The following is a 20,000-nucleotide window of genomic DNA, read 5'->3' as shown; positions in this document are numbered from 1 at the left end:
TAGGAATGTTATAGCATCATTTAATAACAATTGACATGAGGACTGATGTATATTGGTCAAAATATAGTTGCTTTCTCAATTTTCATTACCTCTATTATGGAACTTTATAAGAAATATCTTAGGCTGTTAAACTGCAGCAAGAAGGAACTGAAGTCCAAATATCAACCCTTTCTTTGAAGAGAGTTCTTGGAATAAGTAAAACGACTATATACAAAGATGAATGGTTCATACCTTACTTGATGGGTAACCAATTGAGTACGTCAGATAAGAAAATCATATATACCTGACAGTTAAGTGAAACTATATGCTTATTAACATGATCATATAACAAGATATAATTTTGTTATCTGATGGGTAAATAATCATATATGCTTGGTAACGAGATCATACTCAGAATTGATGATTTCATGTTAACAAATTATACATTAGGACATATGACTTTACATTATACCCGATTGGTGAGTAATCGCGTATGCTCCAAACAGGATTATGTACTAGGATGTACAACTTTACGTTATACCCGATTGGTGGGTAATCGCGTAAGCTCCAAACAGGATTATGTACTAGGACGTACAACTTTACGTTATACCCAATTGGTGAGTAATTGCGTATGCTCCAAACAGGATTATATACTAGGACAAACGACGTAACGTTATACCCGATTGGTGAGTAATCGCCTATGCTCCAAACAGGATTATATACTAGGACAAACGACTTAACGTTATACCCGATTGGTGAGTAATCGCGTATACTCCAAACAGAATTATATACTAGGATGATCGACTTTACGTTATACCCGATTGGTGAGTAATCGCATATGCTCCAAACAGGATTATATACTAGGACAAACGACTTAACGTTATACCCGATTGGCGAGTAATCGCGTATTCTCCAAACAGGATTATATACTAGGAAAAACCACTTAACGTTATACCCAATTGGTGAGTAATCGCGTATGCTCCAAACAGAATTATATACTAAGATGATCGACTTTACGTAATACCCGATTGGTGAGTGATAGCGTATGCTCGATAGCATGACTATATAGGGGCATAAGACTTTATATTAGATAATACGTAAGTGATAACCTATGCTAGGCAATATGATCCCATACAAAGATATATGACTGTAACTTACCTGAAGGGTATCGATCTTATATGTTTGGTAACACGATCATATATAGTACCAAAAATGATGCGTTTACATCGCCATGATGGATAAGCGATCACATTTATGCATGTGTGTCCACTCCAATAGGGAATGGGAGAAATGCGTGGCGAGCATAAATGAGGAAAGCTGAAAATCGTACTTATATAGGTCTTCCTGGTCCTCATCAGGAACATATCAGAGGACCGTTTTGGTCCGGATGAGATTGGATACCCTATCATAATACGAAATCTAACTTACCTTATTTGTACCTTTGCATCCCACTTATATATATATATATATATATATATATATATATATATATATATATATATACATATACATATATATATATATATATATATATATATACACATATATATATGTATATATATATTTATTTACACACACCAGTGTAAGACACGCATGCATGCATGGATGCGCTTGATAATATTTTCATTGCAAATTCCATTGAAAATATAGGAAAGGGATATTAACCATGATTCTGAAAAAAAAAAATTGAAAATCATCCTCAACTGGGGACCTGATGACTGAAATAGGCTTTCATTGATGTAAAAAATTCCAGCAGAGGAGTTTTGACATGAAAACCAGCATATCTGATAACCATAAAAACCCTTTAAACATTCTCTCCTCACTTTCTCTCATTCTCTCCAAGTTTCATCATGTCCTCAGTTTCGAAGAACCAGCGACTAACACACACGTACACAAACACACAAAAAGGTAACAGGACAGAATAATGATAATAACAATAATAGTAAATAGTAATAATAAAATATAATGATAAGGGATGGAGGAATGCAAAGATTAGGAAGAGGAATAAGGACTGAACTCAAAAAAGATATTCATAATAACCCAAAAATGATTTAAATGTATATATTACTATATACATAACCGTAAATATCAAAGCATCGAATATAATCTTTAAAATCAGCTGAATTAGCCAGAGACGATATAGCCATGAAGATCAACGTAAAGGGGTTAATTAACAATCATTTAAGCATTTTTAGATATGGAGGTCAGGCTGTTTTAAAAATATATATGACTTATGAATTTATGTTTTAATCTGGTTTATTTATCTGCATTTTACATGTATATACATCTATATATATGTATATATATGTATATATACATATATATGATATACACATTTATATATACATATATTGTACTCGTATGCATATGCACATAGTTATATTTAGATACATGTTTACATATATATATATATAAATATATATATATATATAAATATATATATATATATATATATATATATATATATATATATATATATATATATATAAATATATATATATATATATATATATATATATATATATATATATATATAAATATATATATATATATAAATATATACATATATATATATATATATATATATATATATATATATATATATATATATATATACACACACACACAAATATAAATTTAATGCCTATGCATATTTATATGCACACTCATACATATATATTCATAAATATACATATATACATACATATATATATATATACATATATATATATATCTATATATACACATTTATATATATATATATATATATATATATATATATATATATATATATATATATATATATATATATATATATATATATATATATATATATATATACAGTCGTCTCTCTCCGGCTATATCATTTCACCTGGATGTTAAAAGCAAGCTCCGACGAGCTTGCCCGAAGCTGAGGAAGACCTCAAAATGGCATTATGATTGATACAAACATTGCAGAGAATTCCGTATGAATCATTTCTCCCAGGCCATAAGAGCATGCTTTAAACGAAGAAGCAAATAAAGAAAATCATAAAAACAAATGGTCGTCGGCCGTCTGACTCGTTGACTTCGTTGGTTGTGATCTGGTTTCGTGGTTGGGGTATCAACCCACCAATGCCTGTTTATTGTTTACAGAAAGGGTGATTTTTTTTTTTAATTATGCAGGTGTATGATCATGTGTGTTCTTACCTCTTCTCTTCTTTTCTAATTTTTTTTTTTCAGGGAAAAAGGAAAAAAAAAATAATTAAAAATATGCACACTTTTTTCTCACCAAAAAGGCATGCAATAAACATAACAAAATAGAAATTGAGAGGTTGTATATTGGCACCAGATTTTTTCAGTTCTGTGTACTGTTTTTTCTTTTTTCATATACATCCCGGTGCCAAAAACACCTTGCCCATACACTACCTGCGGGAATAAACTCACACTATCACTGGTCAAAGATTTAAAAGGGTTTATCCCTCCTTCAGTAATAATTCATACTTAAGGAGCAAGAAATGATTAAAGTCCTCATGATATGTAGGTTGCTTTTGGTAATCTAGGGGTTCCAGATAATGAAAATTGCTTCGTATTAACTATTTATATTAATGAAATGTAATACTGACTTACACGGAACATACTGTTATAACATTATGGCATATGGGACATTTTCATACAAAAAGTTTGATTTGAATGAAGGCATTAAGAAAAGGGAATGCTAAAATACAAGGTATGAGCATTTGGTCATGTTGCAATTGTAATATATTGTGACACCCAAACCTAAGGCCATTTACAATAATATATATATATATATATATATATATATATATATATATATATATATATATATATATATATATAATGAATAGTTGTATTACAAGGTGAAAGTGAGATTAGGAGCCAGCAACTCTAGAGCAGAATTGACATACACCACCAGAGTACTAAGTGCGATTGTTTAAAATATTTTGATATTGTCAAAAATATATATATACACGTAAATATATATATACTGTATAAATATATATATATATATATATATATATATATATATATATATATATATATATATATATATATATATATATATGCATTAGAGGCAAACTGTCCAATAATTAAATGCAATAGGGTTGGTTTCATGGTCTTTCAAAGCAGCAAACATTAAAAATAGTTATATGAAATTAGACATAAAACAAACAAAGCATCCACATAATGAAGTAGTTCAATTTGAATTACACATCAAATTCAATTTGTTGTTTTACGTCCTATAAAACAAGTAGTGATGGGCAAGGTGAGCGGGTGTAAACATTGTCTAAGGTGACAGGCGATCCTATATTTTCAAGGAGGCGCCATCTCAACATGGAGTCGTTGGTATTGTGTAAAACGAACCAAAAAACACACTAAAGCAAGTGGTCGCAATGGCGGGGTGACTCAGACATTTAAGAGCATTGGATATGGATGAGGTTTGAGGACAACTGTTTGGGCATGAGGCTAATTCTCAGGGCATCTGTTTAGGCATGAGGTTGATCCTCAGGACATCTGTTTGGGTATGAGGCTAATCATTAGGGCATCTGTTTGGGTATGAGGCTAATCTTCAGGACATCTGTTTGGGTATGAGGATAATCCTTAGGGTATCTGTTTTGGGCATGAGGCTAATCCTCAGGGCATCTGTTTGGGCATGAGGCTAATCCTCAGGGCATCTGTTTGGGCATGAGGCTAATCCTCAGGGCATCTTATTGGGGATGAGGCTAATCCTCAGGGCACCTGTTTTGGCATGAGGCTAATCTTCAGGACACCTGTTTTGACATGAGGCTAATCTTCAGGACACCTGTTTTGGCATGAGGCTAATCTTCAGGACACCTGTTTTGACATGAGGCTAATCTTCAGGACACCTGTTTTGGCATGAGGCTAATCCTCAGGGCATCTTATTGGACATGAGGCTAATCCTCAGGACATCTGTTTTGACATGAGGCTAATCTTCAGGAAACCTGTTTAGACATGAGGCTAATCTTCAGGACACCTGTTTTGACATGAGGCTAATCTTCAGGACACCTGTTTTGGCATGAGGCTAATCTTCAGGACACCTGTTTTGACATGAGGCTAATCTTCAGGACACCTGTTTTGGCATGAGGCTAATCCTCAGGGCATCTGTTTAGGCATAAGGTTAATTCTCATGACATCTGTTTGGGCATATGGCTAATTCTCAGGGCATCTGTTTAGGCATAAGGCTAAGTCTCATGACATTTGTTTGGGGATGAGATTAATCCTCAGGGAATCAGGGTTACTGTTCCGGTGTAAAGTAATTTCTGGTGGACGTGCTGTGTCGATGTCGTAAGCGTCGATGTGCAAGCGATACGCGCATGTGTAGCACAGCAGTGTATTTGTAAGGCTACGCTGTGGTGTAAATTGGGTATACGATGAAGTAAGTTATTCATTAAGGTAAAAGGGATGTATAATAGGGGTTCGTGAGTGTTTTAACCTTCATATTTTTAAAACTCGTATTTTTACACCAATTTTTGGCCTGTCAGAATATAAACAGCATGTGCTAAAATTAAAATAGAAGCTTGATTCTAATTAATTACAAAAATCCTCATCAACCATTAGAAGAATCGATTTCCTCTTTGCTTATGTATTCTTATTATTTATAATATTTTTTAAACATTTCAATTAACTCCACAATCAGAGAACCCAATAATAAATCATATCTTCCATTCAATTTTTCTTGGAAACATTTTCTTTACACGAGGGGACTCAGATGTGACAATTATATCATGATATTAAATACATTACTGAGATGAAATCAAAACAAGTTCAGCTCAATTCACTTCAAATCTCTCTCTCTCTCTCTCTCTCTCTCTCTCTCTCTCTCTCTCTCTCTCTCTCTCTCTCTCTCTCTCTCTCTTCTACGTACAGTTTGTGATAACAAATACTGATAACACGTGAAAAAAATCATGCTTTTTTTTTTTGCTGTTGGAGAGCAAATGTTGAGAACGGCACAACCTTTATATTGGAAGCGAATTATGAGACACTAATTAAGGGGTATCAGTAACTCCTCTCATTAACTCAATGGTTATCATAATTTTCAAGAACAATGTCAACACGTCAGATAGTAGAAGTCTGGTGTGTTCCAAGAGTGCACGAGTTGGCATAGGATACAGCCAGTCACTGGTAAGTGTGAGCTACGGTGGATGGTTGAATTAAGCACACTTAAAGAAAGGAGATATGTGGGATTCCTTGATTATTTTTCTTCATGACTGAAGACAATGGTCCTAAATATTTACTTAAGGTCCTTTTTTATTGAAAAGGAATTACCTTGGGCCAGAATTGACGATACTTTAAACCTATAAAATTTTCAATGCAGCAAATGAATATTTACTGACAAAGGTACTCAACAACAATTATAATTATCATTATTATCATTACTTGCTAAGCTAAACCCTAGTTGGAAAAGCAGGAGGCTATAAGCACAGGGGCTCCAACTAGGAAAATAGCCCAGTGAGGAAAGGAAACAAGGGAAAATAAAAAAAATTTCAAAAACAGTAACATAAAAATTAATATCTCCTTTATAAGCTATAAAAACTTTTAACGAAACAAGAGAAAGAAAAAAAAGATAGAATATTGTGCATGAGTGTATCCTCAAGCAAAAGAACTCTAACCCAAGACAGTGGAAGGCCATGGAACAGAGTCTATGGCACTACTCAAGAGCAGAGAACAACGGTTTGATTTAGAAGTGTCCTCCTAGAAGAGTCTCTTAAGCCATTTTCGAAGGCAAAGTGGAAAGGGTTCGTTCCTACTAATTCGGGGGAGTTCCATTGTAAAATTAAAATTAGCATCAATGTCTAAAGAAATGTTTGAAGAAGGAATTCGAGACCAAATGCTATACTTTTAATGGCGGTTTGAAGAAGGAATTCGAGACCAAATGCTATACTTTTAATGGCGGTTTGAAGAAGGAATTCGAGACCAAATGCTATACTTTTAATGGCGGTTTGAAGAAGGAATTCGAGACCAAATGGTATACTTTTAATGGCGGTTTGAAGAAGGAATTCGAGACCAAATGCTATACTTTTAATGGCGGTTTGAAGAAGGAATTCGAGACCAAATGCTATACTTTTAATGGCGGTTTGAAGAAGGAATTCGAGACCAAATGCTATACTTTTAATGGCGGTTTGAAGAAGGAATTCGAGAACAAATGCTATACTTTTAATGGCGGTTTGAAGAAGGAATTCGAGACCAAAAGCTATACTTTTAATGGAGGTTTGAAGAAGGAATTCGAGACCAAATGCTATACTTTTAATGGCGGACAGACTAAATTTAATGAAAGTATCATTATTACTATCACCATCACTAGTTAAGCTACATCCCTAGTTGGTAAAGCTGTATGCTATTAGCTCAAGGGCTCCAACAGGGAAAAAAATAGCCCAGTGAGAATGGGAAGTAAGAAAATAATGAATAAAAAATATAAAATATCTTAGAGATCACTAACAACGTTAAAATAGATCTGTCGTATGTAATCTATGAGGAGAGACTCATGTCAGCCTGTTCAACATGAAAATATTCGCTGCAAGTTTGAACTTTTCAAGTTCCACCGATTCAACCTCCAGATTAGGAGGATCATTCCACAATCTGGTCACAGCTGGAATAAAACTTCTAGATGAATCTTTTTAAGAATTGGCATACGTTCCAATAAAGGAGAAAATTTAGAGAAAACTTAATGAAGAAAATACGAATGGAAATGGTATACGCGAAAAAATCACTTTAAATAAATGTATAAATGAATAAAAGGCAGATTAAATATTGAAAGAACAAAACATGGTGAAAAAAATTTTTGTACTGCCATTATCATCAAAGGTTTCCTACCCAGGGCCAACCATACTAGGTTCGTCAGCTGTGAGCGAACTAAAGTCTCCCACCATCACCAATTGGGACTGGATGCCAGATAACTCATAATCTATCAATCAACCAGCGTTGTGATGGGAACTGGCCAAACCCCAAGCATGAATAAGTACATGTCTGAGGCCTTTGTCCTGCAGTGGACTAGAAACAACAGCATTTGCTGTTTGTTGTTTATATACCCCAAGCATGAATAAGTACATGTCTGAGGCCTTTGTCCTGCAGTGGACTAGAAACAACAGCATTTGCTGTTTGTTGTTTATATACCCCAAGCATGAATAAGTACATGTCTGAGGCCTTTGTCCTGCAGTGGACTAGAAACAACAGCATTTGCTGTTTGTTTATATATATATATATATATATATATATATATATATATATATATATATATATATATATACATATATATATATATATATATATATTCAATTAATGTCTAGATTCTCTTAACGACCTCGGGATCAGAGCCCCAGGCGAAGTCACTGTCTATACAAGCTTGCCGACCAGGGTTCGATTCCCGGCCGGAGCCAAGCTCTTGTCTTTGTGTGATTTCGCCTGGGCTCTGATCCCGAGGTCGTTAAGAGAATCCAGATATTAATGTATCAAAAATATATATGGCTTATTTGAATATGAAAAACACGCAAAAATTTGCAAAATTTATCATATATATATATATATATATATATATATATATATATATATATATATATATATATATATATATATATATAATTTTACAAATTAAAAATAAATTGACAAGTAAAACAAACATAAAACATGGTTAATAGTTAACATCTCAAAAGGCTTTGAGAAATCAATGACATTACATTGCTGTAAACTTATAAAAAAAAATATTCTACATTTTACAGAATTAAATCTAACGAGAAAACATCTGTAAACAGAAAAAAATTAACGTTAAAGATGTAAAAAAACATGAATCTAATGAATGAAAAGGCGAAGAAAAAGAAAGCTTCTTAAAATGAGGAAAATGAAGCAATAGAAGAAAATAAAAATTTACCTGGATTTAGGAGAATCTAACCTGTTGTTGTCTCGTTCGGAGAAACTACGAAATGTCGATGTTCCTTCTTATATAATGAGAGTTATCTAAGCTTACCAAAGCTTATTCTCCTTAATTCAGTCATGGAAGCTTGGCTTATCAAAGCTTAGTCTCCCCAATTCAGTCATGGAAGCTTGGCTTATCAAAGCTTATTCTCCCCAATTCAGTCATGGAAGCTTGGCTTATCAAAGCTTAGTCTCCCCAATTCAGTCATGGAAGCTTGGCTTATCAAAGCTTAGTCTCCCCAATTCAGTCATGGAAGCTTGGCTTATCAAAGCTTAGTCTCCCCAATTCAGTCATGGAAGCTTAGCTTATCAAAGCTTATTCTCCCCAATTCAGTCATGGAAGCTTAGCTTATCAAAGCTTAGTCTCCCCAATTCAGTCATGGAAGCTTAGCTTATCAAAGCTTATTCTCCCCAATTCAGTTATGGAAGCTTAGCTTATCAAAGCTTAGTCTCCCCAATTCAGTTATGGAAGCTTAGCTTATCAAAGCTTATTCTCCCCAATTCAGTCATGGAAGCTTAGCTTATCAAAGCTTAGTCTCCCCAATTCAGTTATGGAAGCTTAGCTTATCAAAGCTTATTCTCCCCAATTCAGTCATGGAAGCTTAGCTTACCAAAGCTTATTCTCCCCAATTCAGTCATGGAAGCTTAGCTTATCAAAGCTTATTCTCCCCAATTCAGTCATGGAAGCTTAGCCTATCAAAGCTTATTCTCCCCAATTCAGTCATGGAAGCTTAGCTTATCAAAGCTTAGTCTCCCCAATTCAATTATGGAAGCTTAGCTTATCAAAGCTTATTCTCCCCAATTCAGTCATGGAAGCTTAGCTTATCAAAGCTTATTCTCCCCAATTCAGTCATGGAAGCTTAGCTTATCAAAGCTTATTCTCCCCAATTCAGTCATGGAAGCTTAGCTTATCAAAGCTTATTCTCCCCAATTCAGTCATGGAAGCTTAGCTTATCAAAGCTTATTCTCCCCAATTCAGTCATGGAAGCTTAGCTTATCAAAGCTTAGTCTCCCCAATTCAGTTATGGAAGCTTAGCTTATCAAAGCTTATTCTCCCCAATTCAGTTATGGAAGCTTCAACTGATGAGTCACAAGTTTGTTCGAGATCCACCACATACAGTATTACTTAATCTATGTTTAGCCTCAAAACATATCGTATATCCAGGATCCACTGTATATCAACACTCAATTTCATGAACTGCTCTCCATTTAAGTCCCAAAGAAGGTGAATTTTGACTTTTATTCAAAATACTTCAGGATGGAGAGTTGTCTTGAAGATAAATCAGTAGTAACTGAATAGTTACTCAATCATTTTATAGAAAAAAATGAAACCGATGTAATATATATATATATATATATATATATATATATATATATATATATATATATATATATATATATATATATATCACGCGTGCGCACTCACACTACCAAGACATAAAAGAGAAAATATTCCCTATCACTTATAAAATATATGCGATACTTGGCGACTTTTTCTGATATCTGCAAATTAATTCTTTTAAGGGATACTTACTGCAATGGATTACTTGGAATGTACCCAAAACATTAAGTCTTCTCGTCACATGTCCTCCTGATTGACGTGGATTCAGTGTCTTTTTTTTTTCTTTCCGACGTGGTCAAGGACGACAAAACAACGCCACTCTTAAAAGACAAGTATTTTCTAAAAGACTAATAACCATTCAAAATACATTTACACCAGACCTGGCTTGACAAAATCTATCTTTTTTCTTTCTGATAAAATGGCCAATCCTTACAGAACAGGCTTGTAAACAGCTCTGCTCTGACAAATACATTCTACTATGGATGTTAGACCCAGAGCAGCTCTGATCTGATAAACACATTCCATTGTGGATGTTGGGCTCAGAGCTGCTCTGCTCTGACAAACAAATTTCACAGTGGATGTTGGACTCAGAGAAGCTCTGCTCTGCCAAACACGTTCCTCTGTGGATATTGGGCCCAGAACAGCTCTGCTATGACAAACACATTCTACTGTGGATGTTGAACCTAGAGCAGCTCTGCTCTGACAAACACATTCTACTGTGGATGTTGAACCCAGAGCAGCTCTGCTCTGACCAACACATTTCACAGTGGATGTTGAACCCAGAGCAGAGTTCTACTCTGGAAGTTGGACCCAGATCAGCTCTGCTCTGACAAACACATTTCACTGTGGATGTTGGATCCAGAGCAACTCTGCTCTGAAATCAGTCTACAGTGGATGTTGGATACAGAGCAGCTCTGTTCTGACAAACACATTTCACTGTGGATGTTGGACCCAGAGCAACTCAGCTCTGAAATCACAGTCCCCTCTGGATGTCAAGGTAAAAACTCCTTTGAACAAATACACAAACTCACTGTCACCTTGAATCTGACAAATCCCAGAATCAATGAGTCGAAACTGTCATAAATTTGTCAGGGAAGTTAGTAGAGGGAAGGGGGTTTAACAAGGCAGTTGGGGGAGTACTTGACGCTTTTTGCTTCATCAATATTTCGCGGTTATGCAGTTCTCAACTATTTTCTTGTTTGTATAAACAGTGCTTTTTTTTGTTTGTATAGACAGTGCGTCGGTGCAGAGTACACACACAAAGAAATTTTTTTTTCAGTGGGGGGCGGGGGAGAAATCGTGTTGCAAATCCCGAAATTTGGAGGACGTGTAATAAAATAAAAAAGATATACGAGCATAAACACATACAAACCACTGGCTGAGATATTTGTGATAATTTATTTTTTATTCATTTTGAGGGAATGGGAAGAGATAATTGGAGGGGTGGAGGGAATAAGGGTTTGCATTGAGGGAGGGAGTGATAATTTTATGGAGGGGTGTGAGTGAAGGGGCTGCTGGGAGCGGTGGAGTGTGGGGAGGGGTTAGTGAAGAGCCAATGAGAGTGCAGAGTTCATTTTTGTTTCTATTTACTGAGCCCAGCCACTAGGAAGAAAACAACACGTAAATACAAAACAACTTTCCATAACTGTAAAAAAAAAGAGTATATTGAAAGGGGGGGGAGGGTTAAGGGGGTGAGGACGGGAGATAGGACAAAGAAATGTGAAATAAACAATTGTATAAATAATATATAAATAGTGTGCCTTGGACTTCGGAGGGCCGGGGGAAGCGAGTGAGTAGGGCCGGGCGGGGCGGGAGGGAAGGGGGGGGGTATTAAAGAAATTTTTGGGCCACTCAAAAATAGTGAATGAGAGATGATGACGTAATCTTTGAGAAACACTTACTACTACATTTTCTTTGGATCTGGTGAGCGGTGTGCCTTGAACTGACTACAGTAAGAAAAAAAAAATAAGAAAACCAGACTTAGTGTGACAATAGTATTGTTTTTTTATATTCTTTAAATATATTCTATCTGCTTTATGTACTGTTTTTGATCTTGCCTATAAACCTGTCTTTTTACTTATTCTTTGCATAAGTCGCTGATTTGATCATAAAGTGTCCAGGTAAAATAACTGCGGGGTCAACCTTAATTTTTGGACACCAAATGGAAAAGATATTTTGTTTACTCTCATGTTAGATCCTAAATTGGTAAACCTCTATAATGTTTGTATATATATGCATGTATATATATATATATATATATATATATATATATATATATATATATATATATATATATTCCCTACCTGAAATAAACCTAAGCTTTCTACACTGACCAAATCCTAAAACGATAAGATATACAAATGAAGAGAAAAAGAACCTTGTTTTTGTTGTTGTTGATGTTGTTGTGTGGGGGTTTCTAAAGACAATCAATTTTTTTTTTTTTCATGGTAAACTGAAGGAAAACTTTGTGAAATAGGTCGACTGATTTTACTTACTGCATCTTTGTCGATATATTCTAGGTTGATATCAGGACCAAATATTTCCCGAATGATGTTATCTATGACTTCGTCTTCTTTCTTAGAAAGTGTCTCTCCCTCCAGTTTGAGTGGAAGCATCCTGAGCATATTATTGTCCAGCTAAAGGGAAGTTGGCAAAAGCAGATAAAAAAAAAAAATGGCTTAATGGAGATATTAGTTAGGTGTTTAGCCCGCGTCGGTCTTGTTCTTCTTACTCTCTATATATATATATATATATATCTCTCTCTCTTTCTTTCTCTCTCTCTCTCACTTTCTTGTCTGTTATCAGTTTCTCTGTCTGTATAGTCTGTGTGTGTCTATCAGGGATGCTCTTCATTCAGGCTATAGATGTACCTACAGAGTATGCATGCGCGCATTCCCTGAGAAGCCCTCTGTAAGAGAATCATCTGGTTCTAACATTCCTCAGAAAACAATTGGGAAAACTATCTCTGTCGGAAAGAGGGCATCTCATTATCCCCCGAGAAACTGCCGTATACCAAACGTTCCCCCTAAAAAAAGGGCTTCCAAGAGACATATCCTTCTTCAGGGCACCTGAAATACATCTGGAAGACCTCCTGAAGAACCTCCAGCAGCTGTTGATGTAAAAGTGTTTCCTGGTGACGTCATCTGTAGTGTCCTCCTGGTGACGTCATTTGTAGTCAGTCTGGTTGTGCGTCAAGGTGGAAAATGTTCGAATATCCCTTCGTGCTTGTGAGTAGTCTCTGAAGGTGTGTCTGTGTGTGTGGGTGTACGTATGTGTGTGTCCATCATCAGCTGTCTACAACCCTCTTTCTTGCTTATACTCTATTGGTTAAATATATAAAAAGAACTCTAATATTAAAAACCTTACTAAAAACCACCTGTTAACCTCTTTTACTCAGGCTTTCATTACCAATGAATACCCAGTCTGCTTTCTCGCACACCTACTGAATAATAATAATAATAATTATAATAATAATAATAATAATAATAATAATAAGAGTGACTGGTCCATCGGCTCACACAGGGGAGACTACCTCACTTGTCTCTTCATGTCACAGATCAAAGTAAAAACAAATCATAAAATGATCTAGTTCTCTCTATTATCATCTCTCTACTAAAGGGGGGAAAGGGGAGGGGGGGTGTTAGGGGAAGAGGCTTGTGGGGGGTTGGGGGAAGAGGACAAATGTCACCTGTGCTTAATTAGAGAGCAATGAAGGTGTGGAAGCAGTGATGCAAAAATATATATATATATCTATAATTAATAAATATCATCATGGTCATGGAGAGAATTTTTAATGTGCTAAATAAGAACAAATAACAAGTGAAGGTGAAGGTGTGAATAATTATATGCATATATATATATATATATATATATATATATATATATATATATATATATATATATATACATATATATATATATATATATATATATATATATATATATATATATATATATATATATATATATATATATATATATATATATATATATATATATAAATTTTAGCGTGCGAATATATATAAAAAAGGTGGAGAAGTGTCCACGCATGGAATATCAATCATGAAAACACAGCAATATTATAATGTCGTTAATACTGCAACAGCAATAACAATGATCACAACAATCATAATAATCATATAATTACTTTTTTTATTTTTTTGTTTTTTTGGAAGATGCAGATTAATATTGGATTCCCTTTTAGTGTTGCAGAACTTCGGAAAATGATCGATTATCGCAGAGACAAAAATAAATTGGTTAAAAAAATACGATTGAAGCATTTGGAAGGGGAGGTGGTGTATAAGGCGTAAGGGAGGAGGAGGAGAAGGGGATGACGTCACTGAGTGGCGGCCATATTGGGACGGTTAGCAGTCACTGAGTGACGGCCATATTGGGACGGTTAGCGGCAGTAACTTTTGTTTTACATTTTTTTTCAATTTGTTCGTTGGGACAGGTCGTCGGTTCCGGGTGTGGGAGAGAGGGACTGAATTGAAGAAATGTTCTATACCTGCATAATTGCAAACAGAAATTAATAGAAACAGAAACTAAAAAAATAAATGTTGAGGTAAAGGGAGCACACTAACATAGGCAGCACAAAAGATGTAAATATATATCCTCTGTGAGACATGCGTTAGTAGATCTCACTGACGGTAAGAAAGAAATATATAAGATTAAAATGGATTAAAAAAAAAACCGAAAGGTAAAATGGAAACAGGGTAATAATGATAATAACAACGAAGAGGCTTTTTTTCTAATATCGATGTTAAATGTAGGTAGGAAAAAGTGAAAAAATATATATATAAAGGAGTATGGAGGAAGGAGGACTAAGAAGAGGATGAGGAGGAGGAGGAGGAGGAGGAGGAGTAAAAAGAAGAGGGACACCAAGGAAGCTGAGGGTTGGGGGAAAAAAATAAAAAAAAACTTTTGAGCTTTCTCTTCATCACCATCACCATATCAGCCTCATCATCACCAGCTATTACTCACACACTCGGGATTAAAAGTATCAGTAATAATGACCTCTGGGACCCGGGAAGCCATGCGGGATCTGGACAGCAGCTGGGACTCCTTAGTGGTGAGGGGTTTCCCGTTGAGCAGATCCCCGTGGGAGGTATAAGTCACCCGCGAAGTGTGGGAAGTGTATGAGTTGTGGCGGGAGCCCAGATTCGTGTAGACGGGCACTATGATAGCCCCGTTCTCCTCGCTCATGGGCGTCACGGCCGCGGAGTCGTCGGCGTAGGGCAGGTGCTCCTGGGCGTCCAGGTAAGTGTTCAGCACAAGGGGCTTCTTATCGCCGAACCGTCGGCCATTTGTGGTCCGCCAGGCGAACTGGTGGCTACCCCGGGACCCTCTCCGAAAGGCGAACGGGGAACCAGGGAGGCTTAGGCTCGCCTGCAACGGGAAAAGATAAGGGGGCGCTGTGAGGCCAGCAAGGGCGGGAGGCACACCTGAGAGAGGGGAAAGGGAGTGGAGGATATTCTTGGACTCTGAAAGACTGCTCAAGAGGATATTATAAAAAAGTGCAGGTGCCCAGACCAGCCCCACAGTGGCTAGTAGAAACTCGTTGCTGTCTGCAGGGAGAGGAAGACGGTGTAAACAAAAAGAAAAGGGGGGAAGGAAAGCCTATCATCACAAAGGAGAGATGTGATGGGGGGGAGGGGGGGTGTTAAAAGGAAAAGACGAAAAAGTAAACACACACACACACGCACACACATAAGAATCTCCTCAACCACGCCTACGTCAGCACTCCTGCTGTGGACTATTTGACCAACGACGGTAACTGGTAGGACGAAATATACTCAAGAAACTCAATACTATGACCATGAATAGAATTGGGGGGGAGGGGAGACGTTGGTGAAGGGAGTAAAAAAGGGGGGAGGGGGGTTGTTGTTGTGTTGATTGGAGGGCCACCTTCTTCTTGTTTTATGGAAATACCCGCGTTGTGTCTTTAGGATGGGGCGCTGCAGAGGGGGGAACTCAGTCGAGCCAGTCCTCTTGCACCATCAGGAGGCGGCTCGTGACTGTGTTATGCCAGAAGGCGGACCGACCCTCTCTTAGAGGGCCTATTTAATAGTAGCAACTATGTATAAATCATTTCTTTTGAGTCTACAGTTTTTTTTTTTTTTTTGGTGTGTTAAATATACAATGAGTATTTAAGCAGTGACCATAAGCAGGTGCTAGAGCGTCGGCTGGTGCATTACACTGAAATAAATAAATAAAAGAAAACCAGACAAAAGTGGTTGTGATCTGTGCGAACACGTGGTCCTATTGTTCGAGGGAAGAGAGAGAGAGAGAGAGAGAGAGAGAGAGAGAGAGAGAGAGAGAGAGAGAGAGAGAGAGAGAGAGAGAGAGAGAGAATAGGGCCACCTGTGGCTCTTGAAGTAGAGGACACACACAGCCTCAACCAAGAGGTTGAGGATGAGAGTATCATTACAGATGGATCATAATAATAATAATAATAATAATAATAATAATAATAATAATAATAATAATAATATTAATAATAATAATAATAATAACAATAATAAATTGGTGACAGAGAATTTTGTCAAGAGGCCACAGGAGGTGAGACAAGAAGAATAAGAAGAGGAGGAGAGAAGAAATGCATTCTATTAAAACAGAAACTGGGGGAAAGGAAACATCAGTTAAATTCAGTACGTTACTAGAAACAGACAGTCAGACAGACAGACAGACAGACAGATAGGGCCAAACGACAAATTTAAATCACAGTTGATTTTTTTCTTCTTTAACATTCAACTAGTTTACTATGGGTCTCCTCTGAAAAAAAAAATAATAATTGCAAATGGAAAAATTTTCATCTTTGCTATTTATCCCTTTTTTTTGTGGGTGGGTTGGGGGGGAACATCAAGTCAGGATTAGAAATAAGCACAAAATAAAGAAAAAAAATGAATGATTATAATTATTAACCCCCCTGTGGAGACACGGTGTGACTCAGTGCCACTCAAAACTGGACCGAACAGTGAAATCTAAACCTACCTCCTACTACGTCATCAGTACGTTTACAATGACGTCACACAGACAATGACGTCACACAGACAATGACGTCACATATTCAAAATGGACAAGAAATTGTTCTAAGTCTAATCATAACAAATATATATTTTTTGGGAGCATCTGGGTACTCGACACAAAAGCAGCAAGATTTTTTTTTGGGGGGGAGTGAAAAAAAAACAGTGGACAGGTGAAAGACATAATATGTATAGGAATGACATCTGAAGATTTTGTGTTGAGTATCAACAATGCTTTCCTTTAATAACCTACTATGCATTCTTAAATCACTAAAATTTTCCAATGTGTCACTACCTCGGACAAACAACATACAACCAGACACTACAGTTACATCTTAAATGCTACTTTTCACAAGAAAATCATAAAAAGAAAAAAAAAATTAAAAGAAAAAAAAATCAGCTAATTGTATGTTATAAGTTCTGAGTACAGATTTTATTTTCTTCATGCAATAAGACCTAGACAGGAATAAAATATAATCAGTATTTTCCAGGAGGGAAAATTGAATGCAAAAAAAAAAAAAAAAAAAAAAAAAAAAAAAAAAAAAAAAAAAAAATCAATTTTTATCATCTTTGAAAAACAAAAACTTTTTCAGTCTTAAGTCTGGCGGCTTCAGACTCTCAGAATTACTTAATCACCCTATCTATAACTAGAATAGAATAAACTAACATGCACAGGAGACATAGCCACATATGCAAAGGCAAAGAGACTGTTATTGATCCATGCGTATTTCTAATGCCAATATTATTCCTCTTTCCAGTTATGATACATTTGTTTTTTTTTTTAGTTTCGTGTTGTGATGATAATATTTCTTTTGATTCCTAAGATATAACGACAATATTTTAGATATATTTTTGACATTTTTTCCCCGTTTTATAATACTCTTTTAATTCCTAATTTTTTAGATTTTTTAGTTTCTTTTTGTGATGATAATATTTCTTTTATTTCCTAAGATATAACAATATTTCATATATATTTTTGACATTTTTTTCCCGTTTTATAATACTCTTTTAATTCCTAATTTTTTAGTTTCGTGTTATGATAATATTTCTTTTATTTCCTAAGATATAACGACAATATTTTAGATATATTTTTGACATTTTTTTTATCGTTTTATAATACTGTTTTAATTCCTAATTTTTTTAGTTTCGTGTTATGATAATATCTCTTTTGATTCCTAAGACATAACGACAATATTTTAGATATATTTTTGACATTTTTTTCCCATTTTATAATACTCTTTTAATTCCTAATTTTTTAGTTTCGTGTTATGATAACATTTCTTTTATTTCCTAAGATATAACGACAATATTTTAGATATATTTTTGACATTTTTTTCCCGTTTTATAATACTCTTTTAATTCCTAATTTTTTAGTTTCGTGTTGTGATGATATTTCTTTTATTTCCTAAGATATAACGACAATATTTTAGATATATTTTTGACATTTTTTCCCCGTTTTATAATACTCTTTTAATTCCTAATTTTTTAGTTTCGTGTTGTGATAATATTTCTTTTATTTCCTAAGGTATAACGACAATATTTTAGATATATTTTGACATTTTTTTCCCGCTTTATAATACTCTTTTAATTCCTAATTTTTTTTAGTTTCGTGTTATGATATTTCTTTTGATTTCTAAGACAACAATATTTCAGATATATTTTTGACATTTTTTTTCCCGCTTTATAATACCTTTTTAATTCCTAAGTCATAAGGAATATATTTTTTAAACCTCCCTTTCGAGCCTAGAATATTTGTTAGTTTCAATTCCAAAGCTTTACTTTTCCACCTAATTCTTAAGTGACAGTAGCGTTAATTCAATTCCTATATCATTGCAACAATTTTGCTAATGGTTTCTACATTAACCTCTTCAGTGACATGACACCTTAGGTGACCTTTAAGTGACATGACCCCTTACGTGACATGACCCTTTAACAGATATGACCCTTTAGGTGACATGACCCCTTAGGTGATATGACCCTTTAAGTGACATGACCCCTTAAGGTGACATGACCCTTTAAGTGACATGACCTCTTAGGTAACATGACCCTTTAGGTGATATGACCTCTTAAGGTGACATGACCCTTTAAGTGACATGACCCCTTAAGTAACATGACCCTTTAGGTGATATGACCTCTTAGGTGACATGACCATAGGTGACATGACCCCTTAAGTAACATGACCCTTTAGGTGACATGACCTCTTAAGTAACATGACCCTTTAGGTGATATGACCTCTTAAGGTGACATGACCCTTTAAGTGACATGACCCCTTAAGTAACATGACCCTTTAGGTGATATGACCTCTTAGGTGACATGACCATAGGTGACATGACCCCTTAAGTAACATGACCCTTTAGGTGACATGACCTTTTAAGTGACATGACCTCTTAGGTGGCATGACCATAGGTGACATGACCCCTTAAGTAACATGACCCTTTAGGTGATATGACCTCTTAGGTGACATGACCTCTTAGGTGACATGACCTTTTAAGTGACATGACCCCTTAGGTGACATGACCTTTTAAGTGACATGACCCCTTAGGTGACATGACCATAGGTGACATGACCCCTTAGGTAACATAACCCCTTAGGTGACATGCCCCCAGGTCGTTTAAACTATACTCTTATGTAGTCATTATACCTGCGGTGGTTCGAATCCTTGTGTAACTGACAGTGAATCTAAGATTCTGATAACAATGAATGTATTTCAATGACACGTTTGATTA

General features: G+C 35.4%; 1 protein-coding gene across 1 annotated transcript in view; it reads right to left on the bottom strand.

Moving 5' to 3' along the window:
• The window catches only part of LOC137622233 (sodium channel protein para-like), a 118,104-nt gene that overhangs the window by 67,241 nt on the left and 30,863 nt on the right, over positions 1-20,000 (bottom strand). Inside the window, 3 exon segments of the mRNA XM_068352727.1 lie at positions 12,151-12,195; positions 12,745-12,885; positions 15,266-15,637. Coding sequence (XP_068208828.1) covers positions 12,151-12,195; positions 12,745-12,885; positions 15,266-15,637 — 558 coding nt within the window.

This window comes from Palaemon carinicauda, chromosome 29 (genome assembly GCF_036898095.1).
Source record: "Palaemon carinicauda isolate YSFRI2023 chromosome 29, ASM3689809v2, whole genome shotgun sequence".
Classification (NCBI taxonomy): Eukaryota; Metazoa; Arthropoda; class Malacostraca; order Decapoda; family Palaemonidae; genus Palaemon; species Palaemon carinicauda.
Note: the sequence above shows the minus strand (reverse complement) of the source record. Positions and strands in the feature narration are given on the sequence as shown.